A 24,265-nucleotide genomic window follows, 5' to 3' on the forward strand; every position below is an offset into this window, starting at 1 on the left:
AGAGCTGAGACTGTGATGACTATGTTTGAATGTCTTTTAGGACTTAGAGGTCCAGTTTTAGAAATTGAACTACAGAGAGAGGAAAGAAGATGTTTTGAAGTTTATTTTTGCACCTTATGACTATTTTTATTATACTAAATCAGAGAAAGCAAACAGCATTTTAATTTTCTTAATCTAATAAAGATTAAGGGTTCAACTTTGCTTACTGCTTCCTAAAAATTAAAACATATTGAGAACATATCGAAGTTTAAGTGAAAACTAAAGCTCATATTCAAAATGGCGTTTGCTAAATGATTTTAAATTTAGAAATTGAGTCATTCACAAACTGAATTCGAGTCACAATCCCTGTTGGGTTAGGCAGCTGTTATCTGTGTTCTGGAAATGTTAGAGTTAATCCCAATTCTCCTTTGAAGTTTCTATGTTAAATATTGTGTTCTTGCATTACAAAAAGCTCCAAGGATGATTAACAGGCCCCAGCTGAAGGAAACAGTCTTAAAAAGTAACCTTTTAAAGTTTTAGCTGACGTCACTAATAGGCAGTTTATCAGTGGCTGTAAAACCCAGCAGAAACTTTTTTTCTCTCCTTGTTTCTCCACAGCTCTCTTCATTGAAAATTGTTCCTAGTTAATTCTATTAATTATATCATGTCTCGCTGTTTTTCTTGGAGTGTGTGATAATGGTGTAATTTTTCTTACTATTATAGATAAGGCTAGTGCTTTGAATGAATGTGTTGGAGGTATTTTAATTCCTTTGGGTAGATGTTCTCATTTTAATTATTTCTTTGGATTTGCCACAGCCTAATATTTTCTTTTAGAAAAAGATAGGACAAATAAAATTGGATATTTATAATAGTTCAGTTCAGTTCAGTCGCTCAGTTGTGTCCGACTCTTTGCGACCCCATGAATCGCAGCACGCCAGGCCTCCCTGTCCATCACCATCTCCCAGAGTTCACTCAGACTCACGTCCATCGAGTCCGTGATGCCATCCAGCCATCTCATCCTCGGTCGTCCCCTTCTCCTCCTGCCTCCAATCCCTCCCAGCATCAGAGTCTTTTCCAATGAGTCAACTCTTCGCATGAGGTGTCCAAATTACTGGAGCTTCAGCTTTAGCATCATTCCTTCCAAAGAAATCCCGGGGTTGATCTCCTTCAGAATGGACTGGTTGGATCGCCTTGCAGTCCAAGGGACTCTCAAGAGTCTTCTCCAACACCACAGTTCAAAAGCATCAGTTCTTCGGTGCTCAGCCCTCTTCACAGTCCAACTCTCACATCCATACATGACCACAGGAAAAACCATAGCCTTGACTAGATGGACCTTAGTCGGCAAAGTAATGTCTCTGCTTTTGAATATACTATCTAGGTTGGTCATAACTTTTCTCCAAGGAGTAAGCGTCTTTTAATTTTATGACTGCAGTCACCATCTGCAGTGATTTGGGAGCCCAAAAAAATAAAGTCTGACACTGTTTCTACTGTTTCCCCATCTATTTCCCATGAAGTGATGGGACCAGATGCCATGATCTTCGTTTTCTGAATGTTGAGCTTTAAGCCAACTTTTTCACTCTCCTCTTTCACTTTCATCAAGAGGCTTTTTCGTTCCTCTTCACTTTCTGCCATAAGGGTGGTGTCATCTGCATATCTGAGGTTATTGATATTTCTTCTGGCAATCTGGATTCCAGCTTGTGTTTCTTCCAGTCCAGCGTTTCTGATGATGTCCTCTGCATAGAAGTTAAATAAGCAGGGTGACAGTATACAGCCTTGACGTACTCCTTTTCCTATTTGGAACCAGTCTGTTGTTTCATGTCCAGTTCTAACTGTTGCTTCCTGACCTGCATACAGATGTCTCAAGAGGCAGGTTAGGTGGTCTGGTATGCCCATCTCCCTCAGAATTTTCCACAGTTTATTGTGATCCACACAGTCAAAGACTTACTGAATGTTATTAAATCACTTACTTAGTGAAGGTTGGCATTTTTTGCTTAAATAGGAAGTGTGAAGGCAGAATGCCATCATGGTCTAGACTATCTGGATGTTGTATTAGTTAGTGAAAATGAAAATAATACTTATCATAGGCTGCATTTGAATTTGTTTAAAAAACATTTCAATTCTACATAAACTATTGGATTAGTGCATGATGTAAGTAATGTTTTTACTGTTTTTTTTTATCAGTATGTCCTATTAATTTTGCTGCTAGTCACAGTTTTAATAAATTGAATTATCTTAGGTGAAGCTTTTCTCCTAATGAGTTCAAACTCATCCCCTTTTCCACCTCATCCCGTGGTTCTAAATGAGACATTGTAGGGACAAAGAACTCTTTGTTTTGTAATGAGGAACATTAGGTTGAAGGTGAAACCTTCATAAACTTATCATAAACTTAGGTTGAACAGGAGAAGAAAGGAAGATTCTTTCACTGTTCTCTGGGTATCTTTGTCATATTATAGTGTTTTTGCTGGTAGTTAGCTAAGTCCTTTTATTTCCTAGAAAAAATGACTAGGCTAGGTGTTTTTTTAGAATATTAACTTTGATCCCTGTTTAATTTCATTCATTTAATTGTCTCTTTTATTTTTTTAACCAGTAGAGGTCATTTTCTATTTTCATTGTATCAGTATTTTTTCTGGCCTCATATCATTCTCCAGTTTGATAAATATACTGTTTAATTTTTATACATTTTGTTCCAGATATTATAAAGTAGCTTATAAGGCACAGAAAATACACAAGATAACATCAGTTAAAAGTAAGGCTCTACAAAGAAAGAAAAGCAATGATAGGGCTTTAAAATGGAGCAAAGACGAGACTGAAAAATTATACCTTAATACCAAGTGCAAGATATCAAATAAAAATTATAGGACTTGTTTATATAGTTAGAAGTACATCTAATTTTTTTAAATTTATTTTTTGTTTTCTATTGGAGTATAGTTGATTTGCAATGTTGTTTTAGTTTGAGGTGTTCAGCAAAGTGATTCAATTATACATACATACATTCTTTTTCAGATTTATTTTCCCACATAGGTTATTACAGAACATTCAGTTCCCTGTTGTTGTTGTTGTTTAGTCGCTCAGTCGTGTCTGACTCTTTGTGACCCCATGGACTGCAGCATGCGGGGCTTCCCTGTCCTTCACTATCTCCCAGAGTTTGTTCAGATTCATGTCCATTGTGTTGGTGATGCCATCCAACCAGCTCATCCTGTCTACCCATTCTCCTCATGCCCTCAGTCTTTCCCAGAATCAGGTCAGGGTCTTTTCCAGTGAGTTGGCTCTTCACAGCAGGTGGCAAAAGTATTAGAGCTTCAGCATCAGTCCTTCCAGTGAATATTTAGGACTGATTTCCTTTAGGATCGACTGCTTTGATCTCCTTGCTGTCCAAGGGACTCTCAAGAGTCTTTTCCAACACCAGAATTCAGAAGCATCGATTCTTTGGCGCTCAGCCTTGTCTATGGTCCAACTCTCACATCCATACATGACTACTGGGAAAACCGTAGTTTTGACTCTCTGGGACCTTCCTCAGCAAAGTGATGTCTCTTCTTTTTAATATGCTGTCTAGGCTTGTCATTGCTTTTCTTTCAAGGAGCAAGTGTCTTTTAATTTCCTGGCTGCAGTCACTGTCTGCAGTGACTTTGGAGCCCAAGAAAATAAAGTCTGTCACTGTTTCCATTGTTTTTCCATCTATTTGCCATGAAGTGATGGGACCGGATGCCATGGTCTTCATTTGAATGTTGAGTTTTAAGCCAGATTTTTCACTCTCCTCTTTGACCTTCATCAAGAGGCTCTTTAGTTTCTCTTCACTGTCTGCTTTTAGGGTGGTGTCATCCACATTCTGAGGTTATTGATATTTCCCCAGCAATCTTAATTTCAGTTTGTGATTCATCCAGCCTTGCATTTCACATGATATACTCTACATAGAGGGTTTCCCAGGTGGTGCTAGTGGTAAAAAATCCTCCTGCCAGTGCAGGAGATATAAGGGACAGGGGTTCGATCCCTGGGTCTGAGAGATGCCATGGAGTAGGGCACGGTTACCCACTCCAGTATTCTTGCCTGGAGAATCCTATGGACAGAGGAGTCTGGCGGGCTCAGCCCATAGGGTCACAAAGACATAGAAGTTAAATAAGCAGGGTGACAATATACAGCCTTGACGTACTCCTTTCCGAGTTTGGAACCATGTCTGTAACACGTTGTTCCATGTCCGGTTCTAACTGTTGCTTCTGAACCTGCATATAGATTTCTCAGGAGGCAGGTAAGGTGGTCAGGTATTCCTGTCTCTTTAAGAATTTTCCACAATTTGTTGTGATCTACACTATCAAAGGTTATAGTGTATTCAGTGAGGCAGAAGTATATGTTTTCCTAAAATTCCCTTGCTTTCTCTGTGATCTAGTGGATGTTGGCAATTTGATCTCTGGTTCCTCTGCCTTTTCTAAATGCAGCTTGTACATCTGAAAATTCTCAGTTCATGTACTGTTGAAGCCTAGCTGAAGGGTTTTGAACACTGCCTTGCTGTCATCTGAAATGATGTGAAAATCACCGCACACATGCAATTGTGCAGTAGTTTGAACATTCTTTGGCATTGCCCTTCTTTGGGATTGGAATGAAAACTCACCTTTTCCAGTCCTGTGGCCACTGCTGAGTTTTCCAAATTTGCTGGCATATTGGGTACAGAACTCGAACAGCGTCATCTTTTAGTATTTGAAATAGTTCAGCTGGAATTCCATCACCTCCACTAGTAATGCTTCCTAAGGCCCACTTGACTTCACACTCCAGGTCTGGCTGTAGGTGAGTGATCACTCCACTGTGGTTATCCGGGTCATTAAGATCTTTTTTGTATAGTTCTGTGTATTCTTGCCACCTCTTCTTAATCTCTTCTGCTTCTGTTAGGTCCTTATTGTTTCTGTCCTTTATTGGGCCCATTTTTGCATGAAATATTCCTTGGGTATCTTTATTTTCTTGAACAGATCTCTAGTCTTTCCCATTCTGTTGTTTTTCTCTGTGCTATACAGTAAATCCTTGTTGATTAACTATTTTGTGTATAATAGTGTATATGGTAATACCAAACTTTCAGTTTTTCCATCCCCCCTCATAGTACATGTAATTTAAAGGAAAATAATGATCAAGTGAAGTACAACTATTCTTGCTATTAAAACTAGACAGAATTTTATCTTAGGTACCCTGATGTTGTTTTTAATTTTTTTTTTAAATTTATTTTTTAATTGAAGGATAATTGCTTTATAGAATTTTGTTGTTTTCTGTCCAACATCAACATGAATCAGCCATAGGTATACATATGTCCCTTCCCTCTTGAACCTCCCTCCCATTTCCCTTTCCATCTCACCCCTCTAGGTTGATACAGAGCTCTGTTTGAGTTTCCTGAGATGTAATGCAAATTCCCATTGGCTATTTGTTTTACATATGGTAGGCACCCTGTTTTAATTGGAAGGGAAAACTCTTTATAACTGTGGTGTAGGTTTTCTCCAAGAGCATACTATTCTTGGAGCATTAAAAGACTGGTTGGGCTCCTTAATCTTTTTTTTTTTTTTTTGCTCAAAGTTTTGTTGAATACTTAGAGGTCATGAGCTTAAGATTGTCTTCTAAGATGCAAATGGGAATGTAGATGTTCAGAATTGTCTGTTGTACCCAGATCCTTGCCCCTTACCACAGTGAGCTCAGGATGTATTCCCTGTCTTCATTTAAGGGCTTGATAAAGATATTGAAAAGGATAGGACCAAAGACAGCAAAGTGTTACCAAGTCCAAGCTTGCTCTGCTCATCGCACAACAGGCCAATAAATCGGAGAGGAGTTGTTGAGGCAAGGAATATGACTTCATTCAGAAAGCTGGCAGACTAATGTCTCCAAAAAACAATCTCATCAGAGTCTTAAGGAAGGGAGTAAGGAAGTAAAATAAAATGGCCATTAATCTTGCAGTGTCTTCTGGAATGACCAGACTTGGGGAGGGGATGGGTTGATTTTTTCCTTCCTGTAGCCATCCAAGGGTAGACTGGGTCCTGAATAATAGCACATTGGTTTAACATTGAGGCAGAGAGGCAGGCCATTATGTATAGACAGTATCCTTTTAGTGAACAGAAGCAGTGAGAAGGAAAGGTTAAAATAAAACAGATGCAACATTTAGTCAGATTTTATTCTTCCCTATAACAAAAGCACTAGAATAGGGGTCCTTTTTTAATGTAGGGTCTCACTGAGGCTGGAGGGTAGAAATGGGTTGATGTTTATGGACAAATCCTCCATAATCCTTAGAGGGATTTTACAGGTCAGTAAATATTTTTGCGTGTGGACAGATGTTGTAGCTTTCATCAGATTCTTAAGCAGGTATTTGTTTCCCTCAAAGTTAAGAACCACAGTATCAGGGGCCTCTAAGACTTTGTCAAGCCATCCAGTAGTTTTGTGGTCCTTCTGTTATCTTTCTGTCTCTACATCAGAGCAGGCTCCCTGTTTTCTCCATTGTTGTATCTAGTAGGTGCTTAATTCATATTTGTTGATTTTGAAGTGAATGAAACCAAGTCACATTTTCTCAGTATGTCTGTAAAACTGTAGTGTGAGGGAATTGGTCAGGTGTTTTGTGAAATCATACTGTGTGCTTTTCTCTTGACTCAGCAATGCACTAGCTAGATCTGCAAATTGATGAAGTTCACTTGGCAGGGCTTGGTGTGGGAAAAAACTTGTCCTGCGGTCTAACGATATTCTTTCCTCTGTTTATGACCTTGTGGGCCATTTGTTCAATAACCTTGCCCCTGCCCCACAACGCAACATGGATCTTAGTTCTCTGATCAGGAATTGAATCCTTGCCTCCTGCAATGAAAGTGCGTCTTCTTAACCCCTGGACCACCAGTGAAGTCTCAATAATTCATTAGCGCACTCTTGTGAATAGAGCCCCAGTTTGAAAAGGAGTATATTTGCCTTTCCATACGCTGACACCTGTGCCATTTTTTACTTGACTGTAATTCTGTGACCATATTTTCAGGCTCTTTAAGAATCCTGACGTAATTTTTGTGGGTCTACAGCCTAGAATTAATTTGGAGAATCTGGGTGTATCTTCTTGGAATTCAGTTCCTTCTTAGCCATATTAGTTCTTCCCTTTTCTTCTCCCTGATGGTGAAGCCAGAAGTGAAATGGAATTGAGCTATCTGTCTTCTGTCTCCAGTGGTTGTGATTACCATATCTGAACTCCCCCTCAGCAGCAACAGAATCACCCCAGAAACCACTCTGCCATCGTCTTTAGTATTTGGACAGGACTCACCTCATTACAACTTGTACTTTTTGACCTTCCTGTTAAAGTTTCAGGTGACGTCCTTTTGTCTTAGGTCATGTGTGTCTCTCTTTTGTATTAGCTTTTTTTTTTTTTTAATTGAAGTGTAGTTGATTTACAACGTTGTGCTAATGTCTGCTGCACAGCAAAGTGACTTAGTTGTACACATATGTTCATTCTGTTTTATATTCTTTTCCATTATGCTCTATCCCAGATTGGATGTAGTTAGTTCCTCGTGCTCTACAGTAGGACCTTGCTGTAATAGTTTGCATCTAAGTGTAATAGTTTGCCTCTACTAACCCCAAATTCTCAGTCCATCCCCCGCCCTTCCTTCTCCCCTTGGCAACCACAAGTCCATTCTCTATGTTCGTGAGTCTGTTTCTGTTCATTGATAGCCTTCTTAAAATACGAGAAGACACACTGCTATCCATGTTATCATATTCTTTCTTTGTATACCGTGTTCTCGTTGTCAAGATGATCTGTTTTCATACTGTCAGAATGGGGGTTTTGAGCGCCTTACATCCCTCATAGGCTTCTATCATTTACAGTTTCTGACCACTTGATCCTGATCTTTGTTTTCATCCTTGCAACTTTTCAAAATCTTCCTCCCTTCAAAAACCAGGATCCATTTTTGTGTATATCTTAAGATTCAGTTCCTGGCTTATTACAAATTCCAGTTTTACATTGTCACTTTCCTTCAGGGTTTCCATCATTTCTACTTTACCAAGGAATTTATCTTTATTGGTTAAAAGTCCAGAATCATGGTTTCTCTCACTGTTTCATTCTGAAGAATAGAACTTGTCAGAAGGCAATATAGAATTTATCAGAAGGATATGATGAACAGAAAATGTTCTAATAATTGACATTTTCCATGATATCACCCTTTTATATCACTGTCTTGTTTCTGAACCAGTTTTGTCATTTCTGTTAAAAAATATGCCATCTACGTGTTTAGTTTGGTGAGCACTCCTGATTACATGTCCATTAGTGCAATATTCTTTCTCCTTTTAAAATCACTTTAAATGCATTTTGCCACATCATTGTTAGGTCAGTGGCTTCCCAGGCTTGTGCCTGTTTTCATGACATACCTTGTGCCTTTGAGCTTATTGTCATCAGACATTGGAGAATGCCCATTGGCCTGAGACATTCAATGACTATGCGATTACGTTTACAACTGTTTGTAAGGTTGCAGTTTCATTAATAGCCACTCATCTTTTCAGTTTTTGTGCCTTTCTATAAAGACATCTAAGACCCCGTGTATTTTTCCAGACCTTTTCAGCTTTCATGCCATTTTCTGTTATATTTTTGTAGTAGTCAAATTATTCCCTAGGATGGAGCTTAAGAAGCTATGCACCTTCTTGCTCCTTTGGATGATTTTTCTCTGTTGGATTTGTGGGGAAGGACGCCCTTCAGGCTGACCCTCCTTTTGCTTTACATTTCCTTTTTCTCTTCCTTGTTTTTTCTTGGTTAAAGTAGTATGCAGAACACCTCTGCATCTTCTAATTTTTCTGTTATTGCTCATTGCTTCCTTTCTCCATTTTTCTAGTCTTCCAAGGCTTTTTTTTTTTTCTTGCTAATTTGGGTGCTGGTGTTTTTTTTTTTTAATGTTTCTAGCCATTGTGGCCTGTTATTTGCTTTCTAAGTTTCCTGATAAGAGAAGAATATTCATCCTAAGTCTTTTTGAAGGCTAAGATGACTCAGGAATAAAATCTGCAATGTGATTCCTCCCCTTCCTCCCACCTCAGACCTCACTTTATTTCACATGGTGAGGTTTGCAGGTGTGCAGCTTTTTCCACTAACAGCCTTCAGGGTTGGGGGCACTTTTGTGGCCATAACCAACTGAGGTTGTCACTAAAATAAAATAAGAAATAAGGAGGTTACCTTGCTGCTCCTCTGTTACATTACCTGAGATACAAATGGTGTTTGCCAAGAGAAAACAAAAACACTGTCACCTGAGGATGAATTCTTACCCTTCGCCGTGCTTTAAATTTTTGCAGAATTATAAAGTGGGAAGGGTTTAGGGCAGAGAAAGCAACCTTATAAAACAAAGTTCAAATCAATAATAATTAACATTCACTGGCCTCCCTTCTCCTGCTAATAACTGAAGACAAGTACTAATTAGAGAAGCCTCAAGTGTCTGGACTTCTGGATGTGCCAGATGGCTGCATGAGAACTGTGCATCGTGCCAGGAAAAAGCCTGGGTTGCTCTTAGCGACCACCTCTCCTCCATTGTGATCTTGTCTGAGGACCCTTAAACGTGCTCATCACTGTGCACTGAGGCTTTTTCTTTGTTCTTTCTTCTCTTGTCTTCCCCACTTCTGATTTCAGGAGGTACATTTCTGCCATGCTTAGTGAGTGCTCTTGTGAGCTTTTATTTTTACTTCCTTAACAAACTCATTCTGTTCATCTTTTTCTTTTCAGATTTCCTCTGACTTCTTATGTTTTTGTCTGATCTCACCAGATCCTTCCCTCTCTCCCCATTTGTTCTTTTTCAAGATCACACAGAATCAGCGCAGAACCTTTCAGTTGTAACATTAAGATAGTTCTGCCTCTTCCATTTTTTTTTTTAACTCTTTTCACAGATTGTCTGAAAACATATGTTTTCTTCTTTGGGTTTATACTTCAAATATTTTCTTCCTCTGTGATTAACTCTGCTAACCAACTCTGAGAAAGCTTTGATTTTTGTATGGAAATTTTCAATCCTGTTGAGTGTTGATATTGTTTTGACAAATGCTGCCCGTGCGTTTTCCACAAGATGAAAATCATTCCTGTTAGGATGATAAAGCCTGGAACTGATTACGCTTAACCAGATTCTTGCTTTTCATTGGAGTTGTTTTACTGGGACACATTCTTTCACTTTGTTTGTTGTGAAAGTCATGATATAGTTGCCCTTGGTAAAGAAAATTGGTCTTGATTTGGTGGGTTTTTTTTGTGTGTGTGTGTGTCAGAACTTTCTCTGATAGAACGCAGAAGAAAGTAGAGATTGGTTATCATCATTCTTGGCTAAGTGAGAAGTATGACTTCTTTTCTTTCCCCATGTGTTTCTTGCTCCTGCTGAAGGGTCATTGCAGGGAAACCAATTAGGAAGCTGATGCAGTAATTCAAGCAAGAGATGAGAGGGCCTGATCTATTGGAACAACATAAGGCAGTGAGAATAATTTGCATTTTTTAAAAAAATGTAAACAAAAAGTTTTTTTTAACTTAAATTTCATAATGTTGTAAATGTTTTTAGGGTTTAGAAACCACAGTTTTTAGGGCTCTATTGTCTTTTTAACATGTCCTTTTGATACATAGCTAACTAAGCAATTTATCACATCCTCCACTTACGTATTTCCTAGTTTTAGAAACCATCTACTTGATGTCTATTGCAACTTAAAAAAAGAAAAACTTGCATGTTTTTCACCTCTTGATTAAAAAAGTAAAATTAAACAGAAGTAACTTGTACTGTCTCCTAGGGATAAAAATTAACATTTCACTACTAGTTTCCTTTGGTTTTTCATCTTAGTTTTTGTAGACATATAAATAATTGTTTGAGCCAATATATTAGTCTGTCAGTCATGTCCAGCTCTGTGATCCCGTGGACTGTAGCCCACCAAGCTCCTCTGTCCGTGGAATTCTCCAGTCAAGAATACTAGAATGGTTTGCCATTCCCTTCTCCAGGGGATCTTTCCAACCCAGAGACTGAGCCTGATACCATATATATTTTAGTGTTATTTTGTTGTTGATCCTTTAGGTTGTTCCCAACTCAGTTTAAAAAAAAATTTTGTGTGTGTGTTTTTGGCTGCCCTGAGTCTTCATTGCTGTGCTCAGGCTTTCTCTAGTTAATGACATGAGGAGGGCTGAACTCTAATTACCATGCATGGGCTTCTCACTGTGGTGGCTTCTCTTGTTGTGGAGTATGGGCTCTAGGTTTGCGGGGTTCAGCAGCTGTGGCTCAGAGCACTGGCTCAGTAGTTGTGGCTCATAGACTTAGTTGATCCATGGCATGTGGGGTCTTCCTGGACCAGGAATTCAACCTGTGTCCTTTGCCTTGGCAGGCGGATTCTTGACCAGTAGATCACCAGGGAAGCCCCAGCTCAATGTTATTTTAACAAATGCTGTGGCCAGTATTTTCATGAAAAGTAAATCTTCACACATATCCTCAATATAATGGCTTTATATATATCCTTAGAGTAATATCCTCTGGGTAAATTTTTTAAAGTCAAGAATTTCTTTGAAGGCTTGAGTTGAGTAAGTGTAAAATGTGAATGAACCCTAATGGCTGAAATTTCTGGCTTGTTGAAGAGGTGGAAGTAATGCTTAGTTGCTCTGCATTTCCTATATCCACCTCCTGTTTACCTGATCCCTACCTTGGTTGCTTAAAAAAGAATCAATATGCAGGAGGCCTAATAACCTGATGGATATGTAAAAAGTGAGGGTTATGTTCTTGATATATCAGAGTATAGAGAAATTTGGAGGAAAAGATACAGAGCACAGTGATGGGGAGCCCCCTGCCTTCCCCTGATTCATTCTCAGGTGGATATTAGATATACATCTCTACTGACTATTTCATTTTTGGATTCCCACATGTTTCCTGACTCTTCCTTGGAGTTTTGTTTGATCAGAGAAGATGGGTTTTATGTACTATGTCCTGTTTTTTTTTTCAGCTATTTGAGAGCAGTGCATAATAGTGAAATTGACTCTTATTAATCTCTATTACTCTTTCATTGTGGGAGGAGTGTGATTTAGGCATACATGGTAGAATAACATAAGGAGGGGTGCCTAACCTCAAAAACTTCTGAAGAGTTCAATTACTAGTTTAGGAGACAAGTATAATACAACTCCCTTTGTACAAGTCATTTCCTTTGCAGATAGTTCTTCACTTTGGGTATGACATCTATTAAACTGAGTACTCTCAGTCTTCAAGATAATATTTTTTCTTGGCACCAGAAAGATAATTTTTTGATCTCAACAATGTTGATCTTAGTTTTTCTTGATCCTTTTTACTCTGAGGGTTTTTTTTTAATGTTGATATAAAAATTTTTCTTTTGTCCTTTTTAAAAATGAGTTTTAAAATAGCAGACTGGCTTGGGACATTGGGTATTGCTATAAAGTACCCTTTTGCGCTATGAATAACTTTAATTTTTAGAATTTATAGTTGTTAAGATTTTCTTTTTCAGATTTCCATGTTGAAATTAATGATCAATCTTAAAGTAAAATAATTTCAGCAATTGCAGTTCTATCACGATCCTAGGAAGCTAATAACAGGAATAATTTAAAATGGTTACAAATAGCATTTGTGTCTATATTTAAAAAGCAATTGACCAAGCAGATGTTGTTACAGATTTTTGTCTTTGATATGATAAATTTCCATTAATTTTGAAAATCTGGGTTTAAGGGATGTGCTTTCAAATTTTGCATAGTTGAGCTGCAATTTGTGAAAGTTCAAGCAGCTGTACTGACAAACGTTTGACAAATTTGTGGCTGAGGCTGTTTTAAGCAAAGTTCTAGAACTTTATGTTCTGTGTTTTATGTTCAGGCCATGTATTTGAATTTCTTCTCTTTTTGTGGGTCTAGAAGTTTGTGTATAGTATGTATGTGTGTATTCTTTCTCTCTGATGTATATGTAGATTTATATTTGTATGTATATACATATATATATATTTTACATTGTGTGTCCAACCTAAGTTGGAGGTAAAGATGCATATTCTTCATTTTTTTTAAAATAAAAATATTCAATTTAAACTCTCATTATTTAATTTAAAATGTTTTTCTCTTTGCTTAGGTTGAAGAAATTGTCGATATTGGATCATTTGCCCCAGAAGACATTCATATTCCTAAGATTTATGTACATCGCCTTATAAAGGGAGAAAAATATGAGAAAAGAATTGAGGTAATTGACTTACCTTGTTTGTCAGTATTTATGGATCTGACTGTCAGAGAGATGTGTCCCTGGAGCTATTGCAGATGATAAGGAATTAAAGCTGAGCAGGAGGTCTTGGTTTGAATCTTAATAGACGCTTCTCATGTGTCCATCTTAAGGGGATGTCTGTGTGATTGTCTAGATTAGCAGTGCCTTGTGTTTACAACTTGTATATCACTAAGTTACATGATTCTCTAGACTGTGTCTTCCAGGCTTTTGTAACTGTTCTGATTTATAATGCATAGTGTTGGATGGCTGTCCTGCAAGATAGAGAACAATAATCAGGTCTTAGTTGCTTTACCCCTGCTGGACTGTTAGTGTTTGAGTGTTCAGAGCTAACTATCTTGATGTCTTTTCATGTTTTCCCACAAGTGCTGGGCTCTGGGCAGCTGGTGGATAGATATGAGATCACGGTAAGGAGAGGCTATCAGGAGCATTGGAGGTATACTAAGGCTACTGAGAGCATGAAGATCAGCTGGATCAGAGTCGATATTAAGATTCAGAAATGTGTAGGGATCAGCAACAGAATAGACAAGCAGTAAGAGATACAAGAGATTCAGAGATGCCCTCTACCTGTTGACATCAAACAGGAAGACACTGCAATATAAAACTAATGTCAGGGGCCAGGGATCAAAAAGAGGACATTTGCAAACAGGGACCAGAGTCTGTGCCAAAGAGATCTAGTGATGGAAATAGTTCTCTGGCTGGTTTCTGGATATTTCTATGATTTCTGTGATGCACTTATAGCAAAACCAGTCTGGACTCTGCAGGTGGAAATAGGAGATTGATAGCAGCAATACTTGGTAAACACATTCTGGTAGCCCCACAAAAAAACAGAGTCGAAAGGTCTATTTGTTTTCTTTTTCCAGCTCCATCCCTGAGCACCTGAGGAGAATTCAGTTGTAGGACTCTTAAGAGTAACAGTAGCACTCTGTTTGACAGTAACGGAGGACTTATTTGCTTCAGAGATAGAACAAGTGTATCTTCGTCTTCAAACACATCTGACCTTTCATTTACTTCCTAAAGAATTATTTCTGTCATCAAATGTCATCCATGTTACTCTTCTTTTGTTAAAAAAGAAAACCATCTGTATTATATTGCATATTTGCTTCCTGTTAGTAATAGGGGAGAGTTAAAATTTTTTCCAATACAGTTTCGTATTTCAGCAGTGATAAAATACAAGGCATACCTCAACCATGAATAATTTATTTGTTTATTTTAAAGCGTTTATCAATCCGGAAAGAGGAAGATATAAAAACCACATCTGGTAAACCTGGAGATAATGTCAGAGAACGTATCATCAAGCGGGCAGCTCTTGAATTTGAGGACGGCATGTATGGTATCCTTTATTCCTTTTGCAGCTGAGCAAAGACTTAGCCCTTTTTATATATTCATCGGGTTACTAGACTTCCTGCATAAGGATTCTTTTCTAGTCCATTGTAGCTTCTAAAGCAATTGATCAGTTTTTACAAAACGTGGCATATAACCTAAAAATATAAAGATAAATGAAATTGAAATTAGAATCCTTTTACCTTCTTGAAGCAAAATAGTGACTGAAAATTTGCTTAGCTATTCTCTGATATACAGTGAATTTCAGTTTAATTTGGCATTTGGCTAAAGTTAATTGGGAAAAGAGATTACCCAGGATGAAGGTTTAAATTCTCAGAAGTACTAGTTATAACCAGTGCTATTTGCTTTCTCTGTGTTCTGACATTTACGTACTCATTTGAAACATAAGATCCAACTTCTTAACAGCCTCTTGTTTCCCATGACAAAGATCCCTGCGAGTGTACCCTTTTATGGCTGATGTTTTGTATTCAATGAATGATTCAATTCTGCTTTAGATGCTTTGCCAAGAAAAGGGTAGATACAGTGTTTGGATTTTGAATGTGTTTAAATGTCAGTGAGTCTGCCACTTTGCTAATTTTTGGGATGTTAACCATTGAACTATATACTACAAATAATATATATAAATTCAAATAATGATTGATAAGGTAAATATTTGTTGAATGGTGAATACAGTAAAGCCATATGTAAAGTCCTGGGACAGGAGGTAGAAACATGACATGTGTATCCATTCTCTGAACTTCCTCTGGTCCATAGAAACCTTCTTTCAGACTGATATTCACTGGGAAAACTCCTTTTTTTTACTTTCTTCTTCATTCCATCACTTCATTTATTTTTTTATCTTTCAGCTTATGCATTGGTTTATGGTGGGAATTCACACAGGAAAGAGAATATTATAGTGCCTCATTTTTCAGCTCCCATATCAGCAAGATACAGAGTCAGCTGAATTGGCTGGGCAGATGAAAGCTTGTCTGTGGGTTTTCTTTTTACCTCCAGTCAACTGGTTTACCATTGACATTGTTAACACTGACTAAATGATAACTCTGATTTCAGATGTATTGGCTTCTCTTCTAGGTATCCTTTATTCACTGCCATGGTATTGCCTTTGAAAAATATTTGCAAGTCAGTTCATATAATGATCTTTCCACAGCACCTACTCTTTTTCAACCCAAATTGCATGGACTTTTTTTCTCTCTGGTGTTTGACTCACTAAATAATATTAAAGAACTGAAAATTGCAGCATATGATAAGAAAGTTGAAGTATAAAACCTGTAATTCGGATTGCCCTTTCTTGAAAATAACCTGCTCATAATGGAATCAGTACCTCAGTGTGTTACGTGCATCACTGTGAGAAACACAATTAACTCTACGCTAGATGGTTTGGTAGGAGGTAATCCAAGTAGCTATCATCATACCTTCATCAGTTCAGTTCAGTCGCTCAGTCGTATCCGACTTTGCGACCCCATGAATCGCAGCACGCCAGGCCTCCCTGTCCATCACCAACTCCCGGAGTTCACTCAGACTCATGTGCGTCAAGTCAGTGATGCCATCCAGCCATCTCATCCTCTGTCATCCCCTTCTCCTCCTGCCCCCAATCCCTCCCAGCATCAGAGTCTTTTCCCATGAAACATCATACCTTCATAGACTCACTATATTCACTAGAGGTGACCTGGCACTTTGGGTTGTTTTGCTGGCCTTTGTAGTTTATAATATGGTACCATATACTCGCTTTATCTTTTCTGGCCTTGATTCTTAAAGCACTCCCTGTTATTAGAATCTCATCAGAGTGCTATTATTCTTTAATTGGGTCAGAGTCTGTGGTGTGCAGTAGTGGACAGCATGGACAACAGTTCTAGACAGTGTCAGCTGTTTTTTTTTCCTTTTGGGCTGTGCTGTGTAGCTGGTGGGGTCTTAGTTCCCCGACCAGGAATCAAGCCCAGGCCCACAGCAGTGAAAATACTAAGTCCTAACCACTGGATGCAAGGGAATTCCCACAGTCAGTCAGTATTTCTGATCTGGTCAGCTGCTTTGATCTTGAGAGGCAAGATCAATTTCACACCACTGCATACAAGTCAGGACTTTGATGTCTGAAGAAGGTTTAATAGCCTCAGTTAGCTCTTTTAAAAAAAATTTATTGAAGTATAGTTGACTTACAGTGTTGTGTTTAATTTATACTGCACAGCAAAGTGACTCAGTTATGCATACATAGATTCTTTTACAGATCATTTTCCATTATGGTTTTTCATAGGATATTGAATATAGTTCCCTGTGCTGTACAGTAGGACCTTGTTTTTTATCCATTCTGTATGTAATAGTTGGCATCTGCTAATCCCAATCAGTTAGCACTTTGATGCTGTAGCATAGCTTCTTTTTAATAGATGGTCTCAGATGTATTCACTGAAACTTAAGCATCCCTACCGTCCTCTTTATTGTCTTAGAGAAGATTCAGTTACCAAGATACATAAAAAATAAAAACTTAGGATTACCAGTCAAAGGGACAAAGGGATGTTATTACAGTGACCCAAAGAAATCCATACAATTTAGGTAGACATTTTGGTGCTGTCAGAAAACTTTGTTAAAATTCAAACACAGAAGTCCCTTGTAGAATATTTTCATCATCTTTAGTCTCAGTTGGAGTTTCGAATAGTGAAAAATGCTTTTAAACAAAGCTCAGGCTGTGTTACATCAGTCAGCAGTCATAGTACATATATCATAATACATTAGTCCTAATACATAGTATATAGGTCGTAATACAATCCAAAAATTTGCCAAATGTTTCTTACAATAAAAATGACCTTTTGATTAGTTTTCTGAAGCCACTACTTTGATACCTTCATGGTGAAAGCTGTGATTATTTGAGATTTTCTTTTTGAAAAAATTACAAAATAATACCTAGAGAGTGGTGGGAGAATACATTCAGAAAAAGTGACTTTAAACGCTCTGTGCAGATTATTCATGTAGAAGATTTATGACATAATCTCTCTACCTTTTGTATGTTGGACCTTAACATCTTTTATTCCAGCCAATTTGGGCATAGGAATACCACTTCTGGCCAGCAACTATATCAGCCCCAATATGACTGTCCATCTGCAAAGTGAAAATGGAGTCCTGGGTTTGGTAAGACAGAAATTAAAGTTTTATTTATCCAGTCTTGATGGAAAATAAAATATTTTATATAGTGCAGTCTTCTTAGAGTTGTTAGCTTAGATTTTCCAATCTTATTTTTCTTTCTCTTTATCCTCATAATAAAATGTTTAACTTTTCCCATTAAGTGGTAGTACTTATGAACATGTCCTGTCATACTTTATGGAGTAGATGGTAGTTTCCCAACTCCATGAGCTTTTAAATCACTCCTCATTTATCGCTGTATAAGCTTCTATCTCCCCTATTACACCCACTTCAGAGACCTCACACCAGCCTGTTCAGGTAAACTGTTTATTAACCTTTGTGTGATTGTACAAGATAATGAAGGTTATTAATAATTCTGCATTAAATAAAAATCAGAAGTCTCAGCATGAGAAACTGAAGAGTAACATTTCTATTGATCCTTTAGAACAGGACATTTTTTGCAGTTGGCTAATTCGAAAAGTTCTCATGTCATAATCATTTTGAGGCCATATTGTTCAAAAGGGTAGAATTTTCCCTTTCTCAAGAATAACTTTCCAAATGGGCTCAGTATTCTCATAGAAGTTGACCATTCCTTTTATTTTAATATTTATTTAACATAAAATAAAATTAAATGCTTTAGCTTCCTGAATAACTTTTGCTGCTGCTACTGCTGCTGCTAAGTCGCTGCAGTCGTGTCTTTACTTAAAATTATGGCAGAGATTACTTAGAGTCTGACAGTTTATAATACTCCTAATCTTTTATTGTTTCTCAGTAGATCTTAACTGTTAATGCAGTATAAATTGTACATATGGAAAATGTATATCCAGCATTGAAAATATCAATTATGGTCATGAGCATTTAGTTGGTTTTGATTGAGGCAATGATTGTGACCATTTTCAAAAACTCAAAAATGGTAATAGTCTGGATAAGAAAAGATTCATACTGCAAAGACTCACATTTTTCAGGTACCTTATAGATTATCTAGAGTGATCAGATCCCTCATTTTGAAGACAAAGAAATAGGTTGATATGCGTAACTATGATCACTGTTTAAAGAAAAATTTACACAGGTCTAAAACATTAGTTACCATTTCAGTTTATTTAAAGAATACATTTTTGATCCCATTTTTTGAAAGTATGTTAAAGTTTCACAGCCACTATTTCCTCTTTCTTGGCTCTAACTTAGAACTTTTCTTTTCTCTTTTTCTATTTCCTCTCTTTTATTTTAATATATGTTATGTTATGAAACTGCTCACCCTATTCAAGTTATTAGAGATGGTTTATAAAGATACATAAAAAATAAAAACTGAGGATTACCAGTCAAAGGGACAAGAAGGGTATCAAAAAGATGAGACTTGCTTCTTCAATAAAGTAGCCATTTGGTTTGTATTCATTGAGTTGGACACGACTGAAGCGACTTAGCAGCAGCATTGATATACTATAGCATAGACTGCATAGTAGATACTAAATAATTACTTTTTTATTGACCTGTATTTCCAATAGCTTAACATTTCTTTCAGACTATGGTAGTTTGAAGAAACTATTTTTTGCTTACCCGATCGCACTTATTAGCATAGAAAAGACTAATCAATGTGAGAAACAGAGCCGTGAAAACATCAGGATTGCTTTGAAAAGGTTCACCTCAAGTCTTCTGATAATCATTTCCTAAGGTTTTAAATGAAGTTGTTTGCATTAAAGTTTTAGCGTGTGATTCAGTGAGAAACTTCTTTTCCTAACTGGACATGTGCTTTATTTGACAGGGTCCATACCCATTAAAAAATGAAGTTGATGCAGATCTAATCAATGCAGGTAAAATAACTCATTACATGTTCTTCCAGCATCATCCTTTGCTATTAGTTTCGCTCTCTGCCGAATGATGTTAGAGTAAGGAGTTGGGCTTGATTCTTTGATGTTTCCTGGAGAATATGCACTGTACTTTACATGGAGGAGGCGAGAGAAGCCTTCCCAGTGCCATCTTGGTCTGCTTGCCCATCAGAGGTCTCCCCTATTTAGAGCAGAGTAAGATATAGGAGAAATTGCAGGAGGGGCTACATGAAATGGCAGGAGCTTTGGTGGGTCAATCAGGCGCCATGCGGACTGTGCACAGAGAATGCTCTCAGGTGGGGTAATGAGAATTAAAGGAAAGGATAGTTTACAGGGGTGTAAACAGGGTTAAGGCAAACCAGAAAGGATGTTGAAATACCACAGGGAGTTTTCATCACCCTTGGGCCTTAAGGGGCGACTGTGGGAGAGGGTCACCAGACAGGAACCAGGGTCTTTGTGGAGGAACACAAACATCTTGCAGAAACCTCGGTGAGGGTGAAAATGGGAGTCTTCTCTGCTGTATCTCCTGCTTGTGCCTCCAATTGGCAGACCCCAGGCTGAAATAGATCTGTCTTCTCATGATGAGAAGGTGGGAAGTGGATCCATAGTAGCAGCCAAAACCAAGATCTGGGGCTCTGGGGTTTTTGTCATGGGTGATATGTTCTGTCCTCTAATCCAGGGGTCCCTAACCACTAGAATCCAATTTCTGATGATCTGAGGTGGAACTGATGTAATAATAATAGAAATAAAATGCACAATAAATGTAATATGCTTGAGTAATCCTGAAATCTTCCCTCCGCACTCTGGTCCATGGAAAAATTGTCTTTCATGAAACTAGTCGCTAGTGCTCAAAAGATTGGGGATTGCTGCTCTAATGGACATCAGAGTTAGGAGTTGTTTGTTGATTAGTTGCTAAGTCGTGTCCAACTCTTTTGTGACCCCACGGACTGTAGCTGGCCAGGCTCCTCTGTCTGTAGGAGTTCCCAGGCAAGAATGCTGGTTAGTAGAGCATCCTTCAAAACTTCAAGGGTACTTAAGGATGTACTCTGATACTCGTTGCAACCTAATGATATAGGTGATAAATACAGAGTTTCTTTGAATTGGGAACTCTAGCCTGTCTTCTCCTGTGCTCTGGTATTCATATGCTTTGCCTTTTATTATTAGCCTTTTATTTGACTGGGACAGAGAGTCACACATTGCAGCAGCCTAAAGGAGGAGGAAAAACAGGTCAGACCTTTGGCCTCTGTCATTGCCCATATATGAGGCAATACTGCCACTGTGTTAGAGCAAAAGATTTTGATTTTCCTCGGAATGGAGTTTCCCATAAGAAGCTAATTTTTATATTCCAGCATGATTTTCTTTATCCTTCTTTTACTTCTATTCACCCTACCCCCACAGAAGTATAATTCTTACTTTGCATTCAAAAATAGTATGTGTAGATTTCTGAAGAGAAGCAACAGGAACCGAATATAAAGGCCAGCTGCCAAGTAGAATTGATGTTTAATACTTAGGAGTTTTGGAAGTAAAACAGCTTCTGGTTGAATAGTTGAATTAGTTAACATGACTTAACTATGAAAGGCGCACTGTGATAAAGCAATGACATTTAACCAAGGCTGTGATTTAATTGTACTGTACCCTTTAGCAATAGCTCATTGATCTGTGAAAATATTTGCTGCTTGGTTTAATTAATTTATGATGTTAGTGAGTTATTTGCAAAATGAATAACTCCATTTTCCAAATTTCAGGCTTGAGCTCATAAAACCCACTTTCTTTGGAAAGTAGTTAATCTTTTCAGTGACATCATTGGATAGTAGACATTTCTGATTCCATTGAGCTTAAAAGTAGCTCAATCCTAATGAAGCCACCAGTTTTAGATTTCAACTTCTGAAATACCATATATAATCTTAAAGTACTTTGTAAAGCCAGAATTCATTGCTTTTGGGAAGCCAGGCTGCAAATCAGTTTAATAGTATTCTATCTCTTTCATCAAAGTCCTTTTTGGGATTTATGATGCTTTTGACTTTGGAGCTAAGTTAGAGGGGAAATACTTTGAACTCCAGAACCCATTGTTTGTGTTCATTTGAAAGGGTTTTCATAGAAATCCATTAGAACAAAGACAGAGAGTTATGTTTCTGGGCATAAAAAGTGTATTAGAATAATAATTAGAACTATTTCTAAGGATCCTTTTTTCTAAATAATTTTATATGGTTATGTAACAGTGAATGACCACTTGTATAGAACCACATAATTTACAGCATATTTTTTCACATATATGGTCAATATATCAAGTGAAAGTTGAGCCTCAAGTGAAAACTTTTTATACACGTTGGGAAACTGAAGCCCGGAAAAGTGAATTGATGTGCTCAAGATCAGGTTGCTAGGGACAGATTCACATGTCATCTCCTGCTCTTAGCCCCAGGCCTTTTTCTCTGCACATTAAGCTACATCCACTGATAACTTGAGAATTTACAAGAGTGCAGAAGGCAGCATTTAGAGCATTTCTGAGGTCTCAGGAAGATTTGCAGCATCCTAGTGCAATTGTGAAATTTCTAATAAATCTCATGTTAGCTTTCATATTCATGTGCATTTTACATTCTTTCTTATTTCTTAATATTTTTCTTATTTTAATATCAAAATGTTTTTAATGACTTCTTCTTGGTCATTGTTCAGTCACTAAGTCGTGTCTGACTGTGTGAACCCATGGACTGCAGCATGCCAGGCTTCCCTACCTTTTGATTAAAAAATTACTTAGAAAGACTTAGCAACTAAACAACAATGACTTAGAAAGAACCATGTTAATCTCATGGCTCTTGAATATCCTTGTTTCCTGCCATGTGCCTCTAGAGTGGTGGCTTTCAGTGGGAAAGAGGGATGATTTCACCTTTCTGGGGACATTTGATAATGTCTGGAGTGCCAGTGTTACTGGCATTTAGTATGCAGAGGTCAGGGATGCTGTTAAGTATCCTGCAATAATCAGAGCAGTTTCCAGCCCCCAGCATCAGTAGTATCTGCTCTAGAGGTCTGTGTGCCACATCTGAAGAATTACAGGCCTGTAGTCTAAAGTACAAATAGTACCGCATTCAAGATCTCTCTAATGGTTGTGACTGACCTTTCCAGGTTTATCTTTCGCTATAACTGAGTCCACCCATACTGAACTGCTCGATCTGTTCTGTTTCCTTCCTCCATGTCTTAGCTCTTTCAGTGCCCTTTCCTTTTTGTTTCGCTCTATCCCTTCCTTGTTCATCCCCGTCTCTTTATCGGCAATGCCTATCCTTCAAGTCCTAGTTCATTTGTCCTCTCCAAATCCTCTTGCGGCTCAGAAGTGCTTCTTCTTCGAACCCACAGCACATTTAGCATCTCATAAGCGCACCACATTTTGCTTTGTTATTGTTTGTGTATATTCATCTCTCTTGCTAGGTATCGTGTTCCTTTTGTTTAGGGCATACGTGCTTGTTTGGTTGCTACAGTCATGTCTGACTCTTTGTGACCCCATGGACTGTAGCCCTCAAGGCTCCTCTGTCCATGGGATTCTCCAGGCAAGCATACTGAAGTGGGTTGCTGTGCCCTTCTCCAGGGGATCTTCCCTATCCAGGATTGAATCTGTATCTCCTGCATTGTAAGCAGATTCTTTACCCACCTGGGAAGCCCTTGCTTAGGGCAGTGGTTCTCAAAGTGTGGTTTTCAGAGCCACAGCATTGGCATCCCCATCACTGGGGACTTCTTAGAGATGAAAATTCTCAAACTCTGGGAGTTGTGCTCAACAGTCTGAGTTTTTATAAGCCCTCCATGTGATTCTGATAAGTGTTTGAGAACCATTTGTTTAGGGCATCTGCATTTTGTTTAAGGCACAGAGGGAACATTTACTTGATATTGAGTGAATGACATGTTATGTCATGAGCCAAATGACTCTATAACCATGAAATTGGATAATTCTATTGCCTGAATATCATGAGAGGATATAGACATGTACAGGGGAAAGTTGAAGAAGACAAATAATTAGGAAAAGCCAAATAAGAAAGCCTTTTTCTTTAACATATTGATTGTATTATTGATTAAAATTATCTAACCAAATTAGGACAGTGTATTTGAAAAGCATTGATATCAACTTTAGGATATCCTATTTTTATTTAGATTTTGGGATGTTAAAAATGAAAATTAACTTTTTTTCAAAGAATATATTTATAAGATGCCAAAATATATAACAGGGGACCTAACAATAACTTTCATAAGAATTATTTTCTTGGCTCTTTAAAAAATACTATCCTTGATAAATCACATGGGGAGATCGGAAGCTCTGTGTGCAGTGATTTCAGAGTTTCCTTTACAGTAAGTGGTAAATAATGTCTTCTTTGTACTGCCAGCTGGTAGAGATAGCCCTTTGGAAGTTATTTTGATTTATCACATAGAGAACAAAGAATTGACATTTTTGTTTGTTTGTTTTGCATTTTCAGCCTGCAAGTTCTTCTTTGCCTCTCCATCTCACAGGACTGGAGAGGAACTGTATTTTCTGGGCATGAAAGTGGTGTTAGGATAAGGTTTAGTTGTATTCTGCTTGTCCTGAAACCTGGAGTTCACACGCTGGTATATAACCGTATCATAAAAGCTGATTGCTTGCCCCTGTAGCATTTATCCCTAGAGGGTTGATGGCATTGTCTTTTTCACAAGTAGGTTTGGAGTGAGGAGTAACAATGAAAATAATATTAAAAATTAATCTTCGCAGAGTGCTTTCTCTGTGCCAGGTCCTAGAGTAAGGGCTTTACATGCATGATTTCATTTAATCCTCCAGATCTTACATGCTGTTTACAAGCCAGCCCTTATTAACCATACCAGAAAGTATTTTCCAAA

The 24,265-nt window shown here is 37.9% G+C and overlaps 1 protein-coding gene across 1 annotated transcript in view; it reads left to right on the forward strand.

The window, feature by feature from the left end:
• The window catches only part of OXCT1 (3-oxoacid CoA-transferase 1), a 161,764-nt gene that overhangs the window by 60,050 nt on the left and 77,449 nt on the right, over positions 1-24,265 (forward strand). The window contains exons 8-11 of the mRNA XM_069556449.1: positions 13,005-13,112; positions 14,367-14,481; positions 17,512-17,606; positions 19,357-19,405. Of these exons, the coding sequence (XP_069412550.1) occupies positions 13,005-13,112; positions 14,367-14,481; positions 17,512-17,606; positions 19,357-19,405 (367 nt within the window). The remainder of the gene's footprint in view (positions 1-13,004; positions 13,113-14,366; positions 14,482-17,511; positions 17,607-19,356; positions 19,406-24,265) is intronic.

Source organism: Ovis canadensis, chromosome 16, assembly GCF_042477335.2.
Source record: "Ovis canadensis isolate MfBH-ARS-UI-01 breed Bighorn chromosome 16, ARS-UI_OviCan_v2, whole genome shotgun sequence".
NCBI classification, from domain to species: Eukaryota; Metazoa; Chordata; class Mammalia; order Artiodactyla; family Bovidae; genus Ovis; species Ovis canadensis.